Source organism: Rhea americana, unplaced genomic scaffold (genome assembly GCF_003343005.1).
Source record: "Rhea americana isolate MKP2758 unplaced genomic scaffold, rheAme1 scaffold_31, whole genome shotgun sequence".
Classification (NCBI taxonomy): Eukaryota; Metazoa; Chordata; class Aves; order Rheiformes; family Rheidae; genus Rhea; species Rhea americana.
The window spans coordinates 162,571-182,375 of record NW_028186435.1 but is presented as its reverse complement, the minus strand read 5'-3'; the positions used below and the strand labels follow the sequence as shown (position 1 = coordinate 182,375).

Below are 19,805 nucleotides of genomic sequence, written 5' to 3'. Positions count from 1 at the left end.
CGGCTCCGCGCGGTGAGTGCCGAAGCGCCCGGCGGCTCCGCGGCGCGTTAAAGCCGATCGCGGCCCTCGGACGTGGGTGTCGGGCTGCCGCCGTCAGCGCGCCCGCCGCTCGGGACAGCGGCTCCGCAGCCCTGCCTCTGCCTCGTAGCCGTAGAAAAGTCAGCTGTGTTTAGTGGCACCCTGGGGAGGCAGAGGGGAAGTCCTTAGGCAAGGCCTTAACTTGCTCGGTGAAAATCAAATCAGCTACTGGCACTTCTGCAGTAATCGAAAAAGAAATGACCRAAGATGCCTCTGCCCACAAACTCAACTGCGTCGCCACGTAGTTTTGTGAGATCCAGATCACAGGCTACCTTCTGTCYGTGCTGATGTGTGCCCTCCTCTTAGGAAATTAGAGTAAGGGCCACATCCCGCATCCTGAGGTTTGCCCTAGAGCTGGTGGCGATTACATATATGCATGCTTATGCARTGAATGGACATTTGCTGTGTTTAAGGTTATGTTTAAGAGACAACGTTAGAGAACTCTAGATTTCATAGTCTGTACGGACAGCGTATGTTGTCCTTGCAGCAAAGGTGGTGGTGGGGGGAGTAAGAGCAGACCTCGTAAATAAGTTAAATGTGTTGAATGTTAAATATAGAAAAATTATGATTACTTGGTGAATGAGAAAAAGTAGAGAAAAAACTTCCTTCTTTGATGAAGTTACTTTATGAGTAGTTTAAGGGCCTTTACTTCCTTCTCTTCTTAAGGAAGCCTTTASTGAACCTTGAATCAATGTGACAGGGATGTGTTCTGCAAGTGCTGGTCAATGAATAACTTAAATTAGAGCTATAAAATGAACTTTTTTCCCCTCCCCCAATGGCTCAGAAAGCTATTTCAGCAGGAAGGAATACGTGTAAGAGAGGAGATGTCTCATGCTGGGGGACAATACAAAGATAAGCGCTGCTTGAACCGTGAGAATCATGGATCCGATCGATACAAGGAGGACAGCCGATCACGGAAACCCTACCCATGCAGTGAAAGGTATGTCTTTACCACCCTAAAGAAACACAAATCACAGCAGGCCTAAAACGTCGGTTATTTTGTTTGCCGTTTTTAAGTAACGTTCTTTATACAGTAGCAGAGAAAGCATTATTCAGCCTTGAAATCCTGCAGCATGATCACACCACACTCAGAATCGGGGAGCTATTTTGTACTTCCAAATTTTAAACGATTTTTGACCTTTTTCTTTGTAGTGAGTTCCAGGGTAGCAGCAGACTGAGAGCAGGGCAGACAGATAGGCAGCCTGATGCAGGCAGAGGTATGAATTTCACAGGGTTGCCCGGGTAAAGGTGGGTCACAGGTATTTAAAAGGGTGGCCGCGTTGCCTTAGCACGTGTCCCGAAGGGGTTGGTCAGCAAGTGACGGCAAGTGAAGGCTTGCCAAATTTGCACTGTTTAAGTGAGGATGTTTTGTGACGTAYGTTGCATGGCACAGAAACTTGCTGAACTCTCATGTTGGTCTAGCTCAGCTTCGAATAAATCCATGCTCATCCAGAACAAACGTGGGTTTAAATCATCCCAGTCAATAAACTAGTACCTGTTTAAGTGTCTAAAGCAGTTTGTGGCACTGGAGAGCAGGGCAGGTCCTGTCYGTACAATAAGCGCATGGACAAATAGAAGGGTTGGTGTGAAAAACAAACTCTCAGGTTGTTACCCTCTCCCTTGCAGGCTCGCCAGCCTGCGGGGTGTCAGAACTGAGTTGAGGCTGTTTGTATTTTCCTCTGGGGGCATGCTAGGGACTGCTGGGTGGGAGACGGGTAGCTCTARCAGCAAGCTCGCTGCAGCCATAAGGTAGTCAGCACCCTCGTTCAGCTTCTGGAGGTGCGACAGCGATGCAGGGCAGCTTAAGGATACAGGCAAAGATGGGGAGGAGATGAATATCATTAAGATCTGAGAAAAGCTGACATACTAAAGTCCTCTGATAATATGCATTTAAGCAAGAAAAAAAAAAGGCCGATAGTAGAAGTAATAGTGAAGAGCATTGTGTGGACTGGAAGGCGTACTTACAACTAAGTATAAAAAGCTTGGATGATGGTAATGCTAGTGTATTATGAAAACTACCTAATGATTTTTTCGCCTATCTCTGAGTTCATAAAAAATTAGAGAAAAATAAGAACAAAGGTCAGCCTAAGAATCATTCCCCAAGGCTGTCCTCAGCCTTAGTAAAAGGAGCAGTCAGGAGGGGATGTAGTTAAATTATCTTGCACAGATTGGAAGTGAGAGCAACAAATGCCAGAGATATGTTAAAGATACTTTTCCAGAAAAGGGATTGATTTTATATCATGACTTAAGCAATGTATGAAGGATAGCTATAAATTAAGTGACCATTTCTTAGCAAAGCACCTCTGTTTTTTTTTTTTTTTTTTTTTTTTTCCTATTCCATTAATTATAAAGGACAGAGGTCTGGGACAGAGGCTGAAAATTGGTGGAAGGACCATAAAGGCCAGTAGACAGCCCCTGTATCCACCTGGGGCTTGAGAAAGGGAAGCTGCAGCCACAGATTTAGGATAGCCATGGAGACCGTTCTGAGTCGAGTCAAGAATCTGGGAGGCGCCAGCCCTCACTACAGCTGGTCAAAAAACTTTTCCATCAATTGTTTTGACGGAGTTTGGCTTACCCTAGCATTTCCCTTGCTTACCTCCCATGAAAAAAACAGCTGCTTTTGTAAGGGAATTTCAGTATTTTGTTGAGGACTTACAGACATCTTTTTGGCCAGAAGACCTCCCAATACTGTAATTGAAGAGCTGGGAAGAGTTTTGTGGGAGCTGTAATTTGGGTGCCTAGAGCTTTCATCATCTACAAGCAGGACTCTAGCCAGAATCTCTCTTTTTCACAACGCATCTGTACCTGAAACTCCTACCCCTCCGCCGTGCCTTCTCTCGTTGCAGCTGAGGGTGGAGAAGGAGTTGTGTTACTCTGAACTGGAAGGTCCTGGAGGAAAACAGGAGCAAAGGTGACCAGAAGAGGCAACTGTGAGGAAAACACATCTGAAAGAAAGTTTTTTTCTTTTTTWAAAAATCATACCCAGTTGTTGAACATCAGGCTTTTTTTTTTTTTTTTTTTTTTTTTTTTTCCAAGTGGTGTAAAATATTTTTTTTTTTTTTTTTTTTTTTTTTTTGGCAAGGAGTAGGACACAATAGAGAGAAGCAGCTGCATCAGAAGTACCAAAGGAATTGCTTTCAAGTTAACTGGAAGTCTTATAAATCACATGGCTTATTTAATTTATGTGACACAGCTGTGCAGGATGCTTTGGTGGTTGCACAAGACCCAGGACAAAGGTCAGAAAAATCAGGAATGTTTCAGCCAAAACAGAGATGTTGGCAACTACACATGGAGATGTTAGGTTTGGTCTTATTATCGAATGTCTTAATTAAAACATAAAAACTACAAAGAACATGATTTAATGTGGATGAATGAGATAATATGCGTAGACTGAATCRGTGGGATTGGATGAAGATAAACCTTAGTGAATGCAATGAAACTAGGAAACAAAACTACAGTTGAGGAGAATGCAGATCTGTGGTTAAGTAATTCAAGATAAATTCAACAGAAATAAAAGAAATTTAAAAGTAATAATGCAGAATGAGACTTAAAATACCCTTTAATGAGAAAATCTTCCAGCTGTATCTTGAAAAATGCAAGTTACAAATCTCCTGAAAATTAGGAAGAATATTTAGATTAGACCAAACATCTACAAACCGATTTACGCCCAGTGTTTCTCAGGTTAAAAAGAGTAACTTCTATTTCTCTCACAGATTAACTTAGAATCTCAGCCTTTTCATTTTTTTCTGTATTCTTAAGGCTGTTTTTCCAAGAGTTCCTCCTTCCATTTGGGTCAGTCTCTGACATCACGCTGGAGGGTATGGGCTTGAGATGTGGAGCCRTATGTCGTTGCAGTAAAATGGACAATTCAGTTTTGGGATACACAAATGAAGAGACTAATGAGAGACAGAAACCATTCCTTTGTTTGATTTTAGATTCCTCTTCAAATATTGTCAAACTTCAAGGGAGTTCAGAAGAAAAAAAAAAGAGAAAGATCTAAATAGGCAAATATTTTTCCTGCTTTTAAAACCTTTATCTGTTTTTTAACAGCTTTCATCCCTTTAAAAGACATCTTTGCAAGACACAGTAATTGGAAATACAAATTTGATACAATATTTACCCATAAAATAGGTGTGCTACTTTACAGATTTATTATGTGAAAATGCCATTTTTATTCTCTAGGCTGCTGTAGACTAACTAAAATGCTTATTTTTCATGAAAAAGCTGTTATTCCATGCTTATGGACAGGAGCTCTCCCCACACTCTTCTCCTTGCTACCTTTTGCAAGTTCAATTCAACCAGCCTACCCAGTTAGTACACAACTTTTCAAAACAGCAATGAGTGATCAAGTGAAGACGTTCTCGTGAACACTGATTTATGCAAGGATTKAGGATATTTGCTTTTGAAGCATGCAGCCAAAAAAGATATGAAGCAAGCTAGGTGATTCCAGTAACAGGAGTGTCTGCCAGTTTTTCTTGTTCAAATATTCAGGAGAAAGCATGACCTAATTGACGTACATTACCCTTTTACGCCATTGCAGAGCAACAGAAGACAGCCGGGGTGGTCAGTATGCAAGGGCTTCCACCGTTTCCTCGGACCCTTACCATAAAACCTCAGGAGCAGCACCGGAATATTTTGACCCACCTCCACAATGTTATCCTTCCAAGGAAACCTTCTCGATGAAGTGTTCAAAGGTGTGCACGACAAGAGGTATGTGAGATACTTCCTGCTTCCCGTCCGCTCCTCTCTTTACAAAGGCTAGTCTCGGCACTGGTCGTGTGTCCAGAAGCCCCACAAAGGAAAGCTAGGGAAATATTTAAAAAACAAACAAACAAAGCCAGGAGAGTTAAAATTCATGAATGGCATAACTGCAGGATAGCAACTAGTTTTAGGCGTCTAAAGACCAGAATTACAGAGGTGCTTAGATGCCTGACGATGCAGCCGGTAGGTTGACTTCCTAGAGCATCTGAATGGGCCAGTGCCTAAACTCTTGGTTCTTGCAGCAAAACTTAACCTGTGTCGCTGACTGGTGGGATTCAGGAGTAAAATAGTTATTTGCATAATAGGCTATTAAATATGGCTGCTAAAGCTTTGATGCTAATTCTTGTCTGACACATTCTCCTCAGACCGCTTATCAACTGTTAATTTAATCTAGTCGTCACCAATATATCTTTATAAATCAACATTGCAGGARGCAAAACCGTTTTATGGATGTGAATCTGATGGAACAACTCTTGAATAACAACTCTCGTTTTTTCCAAGTGACTACCACATGTGGAGAAATGAACATTAATGGGGGAGGCAATCAGCTCTGGCACTTAATTAACTCATTTCCGTAATCTGAAAAAAAAAAAAAAAAAAAGCATAGCTAAAATTGTTCACGTTTAAAAGCTTTCCTCTCCCAGGAGAGGCAGTATTCTCACCTAGTTTGTAGGCAGAGCCCACTGCAGTCCAAGCTGAAACTTGCAGCCAGGTGCAAAGTCACTGGTCAGTCTCCAAGCAGCCGTACAGTGTTCTCCAGCAGAGACAGAAGTTAAGGGTTTAGTTGTTGGAAGTAAACTGGAATACGCAGCATAGTAATATTTCTTTGTTCCGTGAAGGAAAGATAAATGACACGCGCAACTTGATTTTAGTATTTCTCTCTTTGTGAATAAGTGAACAATTTTACAAATCAGTTCGATCCATTTTTCTCTTGTAAATATTTAGTAACTGTGTACTTGTGTGCAGTTTGTTTTTCAGTTTGAGGAGATTTAACTCGAACAGCTCAGAGAGCATATTTACTGATCCAGAGCTGAGTATCAGCAGTTCCTTCTTCGACAGTATTGAATCATTTTAACCTGATTCAGAGAAGCCTTAAAAAACTCCAGGTCTTAATTTTTCTAAAGCTATGATAAAATAAGTAAGTGGCAAGTTATTTTTAGCTTTCAGTTTCACTAGCTGATTAGATTGGTGGATAACTTAATGTAACTGTTTTTTTCCCCCAGTTTGCTTCCCATTATTTCGGTGCATTAAATATCATTAACATGTTCAAAACCTCTTAGTTTCAGATGCATCAGTTGAAAATGATGCTTTYGTTGCCACTTCTCTCCCAAATATTACTCAGTATTTTCCAAAAGTTTAATACCTGAGCTTGCAGTGGAGGCAGGGGAGATCATGTTCGTTATTTTAGTAGCTGTTTTATTTCAAAAACCGTATATGATTTGAAGGTTGATAAAATTACGAAACTATCCCCTCCTAATACACGCACACACACACACACACACACATTTCAACATTTCAGTTTTTTAAGTACCAAGATTTAGCTGAATTTCCTAGAATTGTTTTGTAGGCTTCTGTATTCCCTGCAGTCTGATAGTAAATTTTATAAATGAAAAGCTACACAAGTTGTTTAATAGGAAGTCAGCTACATGTGAGTTACAGTTTCTTACAGCACAAAAATTCCAGGAAGCATCTATTTAACCATCTCTCTCTTCTGCCAATGATCTAGCATTGCTCTGGTGAAACCCCCCTTCCTAGCCCCTCCTAATCCCTCCTAATTTCAAAATMAGTAGTATCAGGCATGGTAAATCAAGTGACCTACCACAACCTCCTCCAAAGCAACAACTGAAAAGTGAATCTTGGTCTCTTAGTATGTCTTTCCCTATTTATTTGTCTTCTTTTTGGCCCAGCAAATATACTTAGGCTCTTTGCACATGTTGGCCTGCCTGGGAAGTTAGAGAACAATCCTAAACACTGAGAGCTCTAAATTGTTTGCCTCACCCATGTGTATTCTCTTCATCCATCCTTTTCCCCAACAGTATTACAAAAAGCTAAAGCTGAGTTTCAGAAATAGGCAGTTATTTTTGTAGGGATCCTTCTAACACCTGAGCTGCAAGCAGCGGCAGCAGAAGAAAGGAAGTTGTTCTCTATCTTTTGTTATTCTCTCCCTCCCTCTCTCCCTCCCTCCTTCTTTCCTCTTTTTTTCCCCTCCCCCTACAACTGCATTAAGAACTTAAATGCGACACTAATGCAATGGAAAAAAAATACAACTGATACTGGTCCCATTTCCCAGGAGGGGCATTCGATACCATCTCTGAAACTTCAGGCTGTTCTGCTCCTTTTTAATCATTTCATCCTGAAAACATAGGGAAAAAAAAAAAGATTAAAACATTCTAAGAGCAATACCTGTTCCAAGCGATTTGAGTAGCAGGACACCTAAATAGGACATATGCTTTAGCAGATGTCCTCATTCAATCAAGTTCAAGTCAGGTGTGCACTTCTGAACCGAGACTCTTAGGAGTCCCCACTTACAGCTCTTTGGGTCATGCTGCAGAGCAGGATGCATGAACAAGATTCCCTTCAGATCAAATTAAATGAGAGGATGGGCTGTAACTGCTAGAGCAGATGCTCTGTTCTTYGGGCCAAACTAGAGCTAGAATTAAGTACTTCTCACCCCCAAAACGCAAATAGTGCGGGCCCTAGGCTTTCACTCCAAGGGCTTCGCTCTGCAGATCTGCTCTTGTCACACTGCTGATGTGGACGTGGCTAGTGACCATCAGGCAGCACAGGACTAAGATTTGAAACTTCACATCAACTAAGGAACTAGTGCTTGCAATAACCTTTTTCTACAGTTTCTATACATAGCGAGTGCCATTTAAAGCAGCACAGGTTGAAAGCTTGATGAAATTTTTAGCCTGGAGATATTTAAAGAACTGCAATTCTTTCAGAAGAAAACTTCCAGCTTGCTGTTCACAGTTAATGCAGTTAAAGTTTCTGATGTTTTCTCCTCAGAGCAGGAAAACTAAACTAGTTATCACATATTTGCTTAGTGAAGTTCAGTGCTTTTGGCTACCAGAGGGAGTGAGAAGTGATCGAGGCTGGCTGCCGAGGTGCTTCCTTCACCTTAGAGTAAGCAAAATCTGAGCCAAACTTGAGAGGAACTGCTGATCCTAAAATCAGTTATAGACAGTTGGGCAACTGACTTCACAAAAATAAAACCAAAGTTTTTTGATGTGTATTGGTGAGAAAGAGATGGAGTAATGCGATTGCATGACACTGCTTCCTTTAATTTTGCTTAAACAATCAAATTAAACTAAGTTTCTACCATCTTTGGTCAGTATCTGATTCAAAAAATGCTTGCATTTTTACCTTGTATAGAATTGTACTGTGCTAGTCATAATTTCTGTACTACGTAACTTATTTTTTTAATTCTTCAACCCACTTGGCATTAAAGAGAGACAGCACTAAAAAGGTTAGAAGGAAGTTTGAGGGGGAGCAAGTATAATCGAGTCCCTGTTCTTTGGTGCCATGAATACGGCCTAAACAGGCACCATGAACAGTGTCAGATTTCTTAAGCATATTGTAGGTGCTTCCAAACAATCATGTCTTTAACCTACTTTCTAAAATCCACAGTTCTTATAAAGCTTTCAAACCAATTTCCTCTCAGAAAAAGACAACATTACAGTCTGTAACAAGAAAAGTCTCTGATTTCAGTCATAGCCAGGAGGAAATATCAAACTAAATTCATCTGGAGAAGGAAATAGAATTAGGGAGCAACAGTGACTTTCTGCAGGATATACTCATGCTTTAACAAGCCAACGTTAATTCAAATGTAAACATCCATAAGCTTTTGTTTTCACAAACAGTCCAAATCTTTTCCTGTAGCCATGCATGCTGGCAAATACTCATAGACAGGAAAAAATACTAAGGTGAAAAGTCACCCTGAATGCAGGGATCAAACTAGTAGACAGAGGGGTTGAGTTGTGCCCTAGTTGATAGCCATTATACTGATACCACGTTTCAGTATTATGTCCTATACCATTCTTCGTGGTYAGTCTGACATGGGGACGGGAGGGGAAAAATATTTTACAGAGCGCTTGAGTCACTTCCAATGCTGTGGAGAAACTGAGGGAAAGTAGTCTGTAAGAATCACTGGGCTGAAGTAGATGACCTTCTGTAATTTCAGTTGCCTTCAAAGGCATTGAAGGGTCATTAAATGTATGTAATACAGGTAACAGTGGATGGAAACAGGCATTTGAGAAATGTGCTCAGCAGTGAATGTTAGATCTTTACAGCAGTGTGGTCAGTAGGATACATTACATGTGTGTGGAGGCACCCAACAGGATTAGAAGCTGCTGTATTTTTCTAGTCACCATCGGGAATTTCTTCCCTGTGAGAGTGACGGAGCACTGGAACAAGTTGCCTAGAGAGGTTGAGGAGTCTCCTTCTCTGGAGATCTTCAAGGCCCGCCTGGATGCAACCCTGTCTAACATGCTGTAGGTGACCCTGCTTGAACAGGGGTGTTGGACTAGGTGATCTTCAGAGATCTTCCAACCTTACTGATTCTATGATTCGGTGATTCATGGTTTGCCTCTAGAGTCTGCTGTTCTTAGCTCTTCTATATTGTACTCAAACCTGTCATGCAGTGTTCATGTGGCAGTTAAATTCAAATTAGTTCTGCTGTTAAAATGCAGGAATAAGTTTCTGTAGAGTCTCATTTATAATTAGTCGGCTTTCCCCTCCTGTCTTTTACAAAGCATATTTTAAATACAGTGTGACTAACAGACTAAATTTGCCATCAGATTTTTTAATCCTGTAATTGGGAGGACATTATGCCAAGTAGTGGGAATTGGACAGAGCTGTGCAGATTAAGCTAATCCAGATTATTCAAACTGCTTAATTAAAATTGCCCTTTAACAAGATCCAGCACATAGGTAGCCTTCCAGTTGTGAATTTGCAAAGCATTTCGTTTGGAGGTAAGGCTCATTAGCTGTGAAATAGCTCTGAGCATTTAGCACTACAAAAAGGTGAAGGAGGGCTATGCTAGCARGAGATGCTACGTTACCCTAGCAAAGTGGTGTCTGGCAGACGTATTGCGCCATCAACATAGGGGACTCGCTCTGCCTCCACCTCTGCATGAGTTGTTGCATCCACCTTTGAGGGCTGTGCTAATGTATGCGCAACTGCTTCTAGAGAGGGGAGAACCGCGGTGGAGACGCCTTGCCTAAGGCAGTAGGCAGAGATACTGGCAAAGTTCGTGCTAGCTGCTGGATCTGCGTTTGGCACCGTGGTCCATGGTACCATTCACTGCTGGGAAACCTTAGTCAAGTCTGGGGTCCACGAGCAGAGAGCAGGATTGCACAGTGATCACCAACAAGGCCGTTCTTCTCTTTAAAAGGCAGCTCTTGAAGCTAATCACTGCRGCAGACTGACTGGGAGTTTTCCTCTTTTACATCCAATGTAGCTGCATTTCTTGAGAAGGTGATCTTAGCTCACTTAAAGGAAGAAAAAAAAAAGTCAGGAATGTTGTTTACCAGGTGTGACGACCCACAATTTATACAGTGCATGAGAAGCCCCAGCCCTCAGGTTCCCCCAGCCTGGCCTAGCTTCAGCCAGGCAGTGCTCACCGAAAGAGCAGCAACTTCCCTGTCTTTGTACTTACTGAAAGCGGTTCAGTTTCAGTTCAGATGGAAGGAGTGGCTGTGGAAAGTTGGCATGATACCTTAGCACAAGAGTGTTTCATTGTTCTCTGGACTCATTTATTTATTCCTTTCTAAAGAACTCTTGCAAGTTTGTTTCGGTACCAAGGTATTTAATTACTGCTTGAAAGAACTGTGGGTACATRAGGAAGAAAAAAAAGATCTTTTCCTGAGATGCAGAACATAGGGTGACCTACTGCCATTTCAAATACATCTGAGGGCCTTTTACAACCATTGTATTGAAATTAGTATGACTGAGAACTACAAGTTAATGCAAGAACTTTTGCTTCCCACCTACTCCAAAATTCTGGAAGACGCCTCGTGCCAGCCTAACAGGARAGAATCAAGAACGTGCTTAGAAATGATGACTCCAATGAACTGCTAGAAAAAAGATAGACCGGATCTACTGTTCCAAGGCAGATTGCATTAAAAGTGCATCTTGATGGCAAGTAAATCTTACAATACCACAGTGATGGGAAACTGTCTGGGGCTAGAGGCTGATGGACTGGTTCTACAGATTAGGTCCAGTGTTTTCTATAAAATTGGGCAGCTCTGCTTGGAGGAGGAAGAGTTTTTATTAAACGGAAGGGGGAACTGCCAGAAGCAACAGAAAGGGTAAGAGATCCTTGTTCTCCAGAGGGCTGAAGTTACTGCCCTGGGGTTCACTGCCAGCACAATGCAGCTGCTCTCAATGATCTGGCACTGAGGCATGTGCAATAAATATCAGAGGTAGCACCCCTGTGCCCCACAACTTAGGGGTCAGCTGGCAAAAGGGCAAGAGGAGAAGGTTGTGGTGGTAACCATGCCCGGCGTTGCCATCTGAGCATTCCCAAACATACCTTTCCAAGATGTAAATACAGCCTCCCAGGCTGCAGCCAGCAGGGCTCGTGGGCAGTTCTGGAGCGGTACGAGGTGTGGGCCTGGGAGGACCAGTGCAGGTGGGACAGAACAGTAAAGACAGTGCAGGGAGCAACCAGGACCATATGTCTGGATTTGAGCACTTTGTGAACTTAAAGCTTCTCTGACTCACCAGAAACAAGGCTGATCATCCTTTGAGGTTTCCCAATGGRGCAATTATCTTTATTAACAAGGGASAGCTTGTTAAAAKATAGTACTAGGTACTAGTACTTCTTTCTAGAGCACATAAATCATTTAGTTTTCTTAATTTTAGACTATTTTTTCAATTGATTTCCAGTAAGATGCATTTTTTTTAAAAAAAAATAAAACAACTAAGCATGTGTTAGGCACTTATGTGCCATGTAAATTTAGTTGGCTCTGGGTATATAGCTCCCTTGAGTCCTTTGAAAAGCCAAGATTCAGTGAATAACTGGTAGTGTTGCCTAACTCACTCTTGTGTTTTGGGATTTTTTTTTTTCCTTTGAACATTACTCCATTAGGGAGATTTTAGCAGAACTTGGTGAAAGCCTAAATCCCACCACTGGGCTCAAGAACAGAGGTCTACACAAACAGCAGGGATACAGGGGCTTAGCRGGGTGGTGGTGGAGGGGGGGTTGTTYGTTTAAGATAAATTYGTCTATTGCCCTGATCCTGCATCACTGAAATTGGCTGAATTCTTTTACTGTTTCCGGTAAGAGTAGGCTCTTACTTTGTGCCTTCATGCATAAGGGGAGTAAAACCATCAGCAAGACATTTTATTGTAGTACTTTGCATCCAGACTTAACGTTTTTAGTCTGTTGCAACTGTTGTCTCTACTTTGTTTCCCTTGCTTAGTTCTCCCCCGTTGTCCCGGTTCCTCCCCACTTCTGCCACCTTTTTGTCCCCTTCTAGAAGCAGAACAACCCTTCTTCCTCTGACATTTTTGTCTCCTCCTATCCTATTCCTCCTTCTAGTTCAGCAGTGACTGACACTGTGCATTGAGCTGTATCTTTACTCTTTCTGGCGTGCAAAATCTGCACTGACAAGAGAAATTCTGCATGCAAGATCCTTTTCAGGACTGGCTCCTGCTTCTGTAGGTCACTATATATGGTCAAAATACTTCTTTGCTCCTTTGGGGAGGGGGGAAATTGTCAAAAACAGAAAGCTACCCAAACTGAGGGAAAAAACAAAAAATCTTTCAGGAAGAAAGGCTGGGAGAATTTCCATCAGTCTGTGGCCGTAATTCCTCTCTTCCCTTCTCCTGTAGCGACCCCTAATGGGGTGTGAACCGTGCAGGTTCGCGTGGTATGGGGGCTTGGCTGGGGCGGGGTGTTCATTTAAGATAAAGTTGTCTATTGCCTTGAACCTGCCGGGCATCTCGGGGGCTCCYGGTTGGGCGCTGCTGTTCCCAGGTGTGCCCAGCCTGCAGAGGAAGCTCAGGGAAGAAGTGAGCCAGGAGCCTGGAGAAAAAACAAGCACAAAACATCTTAAAAGCACATAGCAGTGTCAGCTCGAGAGGAGGAAACAATAACAAACAAGATTGGGAGTCCATGTGCAGTTAAGAGAGGAAAAAAGCACCAAGCSACAGTGGAGAGGGACACTCTGAAGGCCCCATCTGTCAGTCAGATACAGTCACACCTACCTGTCCTACAGACAGACCTTTTTTTTTTTTTCTTCTAGCTGCAGAAGCTCAGGAATAACCATGAATTGACTATTTCATTTTACATACATACCCACACTGAGATCCTGATGTCATCCTGCCACAGTGCCTGGATGAAGATGTTTCATCAGAGCCTCCAACATACAGGGTGTCAACACACAGCTGAATTACTGGTTTTATAAGGCAGACTGTGCAGCTTTAACAGGTTGTTTCTCCTGAGCAGGAGACTTTTTGGTCCTTCACTGGCCCTAGCTGTGTTATCTCCTCTGCTAAACTATTGCTCATCAGATCCTTTGGTGACTCACTCTAACTTGCTAAAGTTGCAGGAAAAAACAGCACACAAAGAACAAGTTGAATACTTTCCTGTTATTTTAGTTAATAACAGCTTGTAGAAGGGGCTATTCTTAGGCCAGAGTGATCACTGGCAAGGRGAAGAAAGTGCTGACTGCGCAGCCAGGAGTAGGAGCCATCAGATTAAGTTCAGCTGCGGGTGGAGCTGTGCTCTTACAACCTGGCAGGTTGCTCTGCTGTATGTTTGAGCTCAGCATTTGACAGAAGATGAATCTACTGATCAATGGATTAGTACCATGGCAATAGCGAAGCATGCACCCTATATCAGAAAGAAAAGAAAAACACTGGATAATAAATGATATAAATTGGGAGGCTGCATTTGATAGAAGGTTTGGTTCAGCAGGTTATCAACTCACAGCAAAAAGGAATGGATTTAAATAAAGCTAACAAGAATGACACATCTAAGTAATCAATCAATCACTGCAGATCTGGATTTTATGGAATGAATGAAGCAGTTCTGGCRCCACCCACTACCTTCCAGATTGCATCAACTCTTTTCACCTTCAGTACTGAAAAGCAGTGCAGGAAAGAAGCATAGGAAAGCAAAAGGGAATCCAGGGAGCCAAACTTGAGTTTTACTACTTACTTGACAAGTGTGGAGAGAGTTTGTTACCAAAGTCACCTGTTCACTGCATTAATTTTAATATAAATCAGGATCCCAAGATTTTGAACTTGAGAAAGGGARGAAAAAAACAAACTGATGGAGCTCTGAATTTTTCAGACCTTCTGACATTTTATACTGAAGTCTTGCAACATAGTCATTGTTGCATGAATAAAAGACTTCTGCTTGGAAAAAGAAGCTTTTGGCATAGTAGTTTCTGCAGCTGTAACTCTTAAAATGAAGCATATAACCAGCTTATGAAAGAAGAAATAACAGTGTAGACTCAGAAGCATGGATTTGAACTCAGCCCTTTTTTGCCTACAGTGTACTTCTTTATGCAGATCACCACCAGAATGCATTAGTTAGCAAGCCCTGACAGTGTTAACAAATCTTGAGTCTTAGCTGTCCTTTTAGGCTTCACTTCAGTCTGTCTAGCCTAGTACTAGTACAGGAGATATTGCGTATCAGCTTTTAACTAACATGGATCAAGATCAGGCAAGGCTTTTGGGGTACCCAGTCAAGATTTGAACATCCTGAAGGACTTTTTTAATATTTCCATCAAAATCCTAATGATTGCAGAAGACTTTTGAGATTGCCATTAGTTGTCCGTTACTTTCACAGACCCTGCTGGCTCTCGTGATAGGCTTGTAATTCACAGCTGCCCACTTTGGTTGACACGGTGTTCATCATTCAGGATTTTTTTAGAAGACGAGAGTCTTAGTTATTGCACCTTCTTTGTAGGTCAGCCTACATGTTGCCAATAACTGGAAGGGTAACTGCTAATGAGGCTCCCTCTATTGCTAGTCATTTTAATCAACTCTGTAGGAAGCTTGTGCCTGTACAGTTTTTGCACATGTAAAATGTGTCCAACTGAATACCCTGTCTTGAGGATTTCTTTAAGGCATGCCATAAAGCAGCTACTGCTGCAGTTAAAAATACAGTAAACCCAGACTAATCATTTTTCTCATCCTATTGGCAAAGAGCCACAATCTGCCAGCCCTACTCTCTTATTACCAGCAGTAAACTCACTGAAGTCAAGAGACTGCAAACAGATTTTGTGTGAATACATAGGAAGTTTTAGAGTAGTGTCATTGAGGATTGAGGTCAGTTATTTTCACACTGTTACAAACATAGGGAGGTTAGCCGCAGGCGCTAGCCACTCTGACAAACAGAAAATTGCCTTTTCTGAAGCTCAGCAAGGTGACGTAGAGCAAAAGGGGTTACTCAGTGGCACAGAGTGTCGCACTAGACGGTCATGGACTAGAAGGAGGTTGAGGACAGAGGAAGGGAAAGCCAACTTGACAGGAATTCCCATCTTTCAAGTTCCTAAACAGACTTAAAAACCTTAAAAAGTGTGTTTCCATTGAAGAGCCTTTCCTCCCTGTAAGTGGTCCCAGAACCACTTCTCGAGGGAGCATCTATGCAGTCAGTAGTGACACTTAAAGAGGGAAGCAGCCTGCTGCCTCCAACACTGTCCAAGGGCCCTGAGGTCCTAAGGTGAGTCCGCGTATTTGGAAGGCAGATTGTACAGGTCGAGTGGTGTAGACACAGGATAACCAATCCAGTTCCCATCATTGGCCTACACTGGAGTTTCAGAGTGTTTTGAACAGCCCTGATTAAGTGATGAYTCCACACGGTGACACCCTACCTATTAAAAATTCGCATCTTCTGGCTGCATGTTTTAATTTGGTATGAGGAGCCCTGAATCCTGTCTCATAGAACAAAATTTAAATTTCTCTCTACATTAAGCTTCACAGATATTTCCTTTGGGAACCTAGCAATGATGTAACATGTCGAGCCTCGGCTATTCCCACTGCCCTCCTTGCTCCCCTTTGTGTTATAGGGCAGTTTGCAAAGCGAAGCTGTGAACGGGTGCGGTACCTACCACCAATCCACTGGCATAAGGGGAGAGGTGAGATCTCCTGTGGTTGCCAAAGGTCACTGTCAAATCACCACTTATGCCTTCCAGTGTGGAGCACCAAGCAGCAACTGGAAAGCATGAGCTACCTCAGCCCTGTGGGGAGGGAGCAAGGAGAGGTGGGACGGGAACATCCGAGAACCCATCATGGTGACTGTCACCAACTTTCCTCAGTCAGAAGCTCCTGGCAGCAGGAGGGATGAGTTTGTCCACTTCTCCCATATGCTGATTCAGCCCTTTCTTTTCAAGCCTGTAGAGCCTTGACAGCAGCTGAGCCCTCGGTCAGCAGGGAAGTGCCGTGCGGTGGCAGCAGCAGAAAGTGGAAGTCTGTATGCAAGCCACGGATCCTGCCCCAACTTAAAGCCAAGTAAATACAGGCCCGTTGTGCCAGGCTTCCCACGTCCTTGTGTGTCAGACTGCAGTGGATAAGGCTCACAGTTCAGAAATTAATTTCAGCACTTGCGGAGCAGCATGTGTGATGCACTAGAGGTTCTCATTTCCCAAATAAGCATCTCTAGCTTTGCTAAACTTCAACACTAGTCATATTTACTAATCTTTGTCTGACCCCTAGTGAGCTGTCACAGAATAATCAGTTTTATCTATAATCCACGTTGCTCCTGCCTGACAAGCAGCAACTAGAAAAAGATGTCTTTTATCCAGATTCTTTTTTAAACCTTGCTTAGCTTACTCATAGCATAAGAAAAGGAGAAGAAGAGTCAGCTCAGAAGCCATAACGCTTTTTCTTCTTGAAGTGGACATGGGTTGCGAACCCATAAAGCCATATCAAATTCACTTCACATCTTGACTTACTGCCACGTATTAGGGTTTTTTGTGACTCTCTTTTTTCCTGGAAGTAACTGCTTCTTGAGATGTATTTTCTCTGAAGGAGATAAAGCAAAAGTTGTATCTGTTTAGATAACTAATTTAACAAGCACGTAAAAATACACGAAAGCAGATGTGTAAGTTAAAGCAGTGAMCGCACTTTTAAGGACCTAAATAACTTGCACAATTTTCCAAGCCATTAGAAGCTTCTAGGTTTTTGTCTGCTTTAACCTCAGCATTTTGTTCATACTGGATATTTCTTGCTCAGTATATTTATGCCAAGTAGTTACTGGCCAAAATACAATCACTGTTCGCTTTCCTTGGCAATAACACAAGCACAGTAAAATTTTTTATGGATTTTTTTCCCCTTTTAGAGATCCATTTATCAAGCACACCGACAWATTAAAAAAAGTAATTTGCCCAGCCTTTGAAATGTACCCAGGAGAGAGCTCATGCCTTTAAAAAAAAAAAAAAAAAATTTTTTTTTTTTTTTTTTAGGCAGGCTCTTCCATGGCTATAGCCAAGAGCACTGTCTCAGTAGTAGTTTCTATTTTGATTTTTAGGGTTTTGGTGCACTTTTACCACCCCCTGCTTTGCACAGGACGCGCGTGTGACGGCTATTCCCTTCTTTCCCCTTACAGGCATTTTGAAGTTCGTGGAAATCACGGTTAACCTCCTGGTGCTGATTTGCGTGGGTGCTGCCCACGCCGCCGTTGCCGGCTTCACGTCCCTCGGGGGCTTGGGCTCCTTCAACCTGAACTCGGCCTACAGCCCCTTTGAGGGGACCGAGCTGCGGGAGGTGAGAGAGCTGGACATGCAGTTCACCCAGATGAGAGCCCCGTGCGTGTACGGCGGAGTAGCCTTCAGCTTAACGGCAGCCTCGCTCACCCTCCTCTTCCTCGTCGCGGGGGCAAAGCCCRTCCAGCGCCTCACCGTGGGGCTGCTCGCAGGCGAATGCGCCTTCAGCCTGCTGGCCGCCCTCGGGTACGTCGCGGCCGTCAGCCTCTACTTGCATTTCGTCACGCAGGTGAACGCGACRGAGGTTTGCAAGAGGCGGGAGAGGCTGTACGCGCGCCGCGGTTACACCTCCATGAGCTGCGCGGTCCAGGGCGGCGACGCGGCCGTCGGCCTCTTCGGCGTCGCCGCCGCCTGCCTGTACGCGGCCAGCTCCGCCGTCTGCGTCCTCGCCGCTCGAAGCGTCCGGGCTTTCCGGAGCCGCGCCGCCGGGGCTGGGGGCGGCCCCGGGAGAGACGGCAGCGCCCGGGAGCGCCGCCCGGCCCGCCNGGTTTTGCTCGGAATAGCTTAGCGCGGATCCAGGGATGAGACGTCCGTCCAAAGACCAGCAGCATCCGCTCCCGGCCTGCCTGGGGCTGCGTTCAGAGCTGCCGGCCCCCGAGCGCCGCGGCAGGAGCTGGTCCCAGCACGGCGAGGGGCAAACCGAGCAGGGCGCCGAGCGGAAACCGTCCTCACGCAGTGCGAAACCCGCCCCGCGGCTGGAGCGCGCCACGGACGCCCTGCGCCGAGCGGGGTGCTCCCGCCGGAGCCGGAGCCGCAGCCCCGAGCCGCCCCGCCGCCCCCCGGCTCTCGCCACGCTGGTGTGAGGTCGGCTGTAAGCGCCCGGAGACGGGGCCGCCGCGCGGACGGCGCAGCCGGCGGGGCCGGCCGCCGTCGAGCTTCTCGTGGGAACGCTGCAACAGCGGCGAGAGCAGGCGCGTCCTTCCAGCACCGAAGCACGAAAAGCCCGAGCGAGCTGCAGTAAGTGCATGCCCCCGGGGCTGAGAAAATAAATTTAAGAGCACATCTTCCACGAGCCCTTTATTTGAGGCAGATGAAATAGATCACGGGACTTCATAGATGACAGAGTGAGAAAAAAAGACTGTTGTTGAAGTACATCAAGATCCCCAGGGTTGTGGGGAGGGGAAAGGCAATATTCATTCTAGTTGTGCTCTTTCTTTTTGGTTTTGTCTGGCTGAGAATCATTACCCAGATGTGGCTCTTTTGAACTGGAGTAAAGCTTTTTTGTTCTCATTGTTGTGCTAAAAAACCACCCATATATATGTGTATATGTATATATATGTGTGTGTGTGTATACATATACACACACATACATATATATTCCTGTCTCTCAAGGAATGCTTGAGATAATATAAGCCAAATGAGGATATTAATATTCTGATTAGATAGAAATGATTACGTGAGCCTTACAGGAAGTATTTATCATTTATATAATACTTTAAACAATACTTTAAACATCTCATTAGTGTTTTGAACAAGCTTCATTAGCGTTATCCTTCTTATGCAGAGAGATGAGYGAAGAGCTTTTCCAAACTTGCCATGACTTACCTTACCACCAGAGCCRTAAAATTAGGGCTTTTCAGTTTCCAGCTCTTTGCTGAGAACCAGACCTTCACCGCTGTGCTGTAACAGATTGTGATCATCCAGTTGCAGCTTTAGGACCTAAACGTTTATGTTGGGCTGCACCGGATTCAGCTGCCTGCGCCACGTCTACGTCCTGCATGTTTTGAGTGCAGGCTTCCTTACGCGATCACACACACTTACTGACTTAGACAAAGAAAAAAGCAATAAAGTGACACTTTTGGAAAGTTAGAAAAAACTATAGATAAGAACATGTAATTTTTAACCTCGGTCCTTAAATGTGTATGCATTGTGAATTTTAATCACAGGACTTCTTACCCCGTCCCACTCATTCCTGAATGCCTGCTGGTTGTCGCTGATGCAATGGTGATGGCACTCTGAGCCTGGATTCTGTATTTTGGGGTTTTCTGGATTTTTCTGTAGTGTTTCTCCCTTGGACATTTGGGTTCTCCACAGTCAGTCTATTCTAGGTACCCTTCCTGCTGGTTTTGGAGCAACTTTACATGTTTTCCAGGTAAAGTCAAAAAGCAGCCGCTTTGTATAGATGATCAATTAGAGACTCCTGGGACCCCTTCGCCGCCCCGAGCATCTGGTCACCCTCTCCCAGCTCCTCCATCAGCCTGCAGCCCCACGTTTCTAACCTCCACAGACTCTCCAGTTTCAGCT

General features: G+C 43.9%; 1 protein-coding gene across 1 annotated transcript; it reads left to right on the top strand.

Annotated features, from left to right (window-relative positions):
* The first annotated feature begins 863 nt into the window (after positions 1-863).
* On the top strand, positions 864-18,069 carry LOC146592963 (MARVEL domain-containing protein 3-like). The gene is made up of 3 exons (XM_085310088.1): positions 864-1,018; positions 4,619-4,788; positions 17,405-18,069. The coding sequence occupies exons 1-3, from the start codon at positions 903-905 to the stop codon at positions 18,067-18,069; spliced, it is 951 nt and encodes a 316-aa protein (XP_085166214.1). The 5' UTR covers positions 864-902.
* Positions 18,070-19,805: the final 1,736 nt, after the last annotated feature.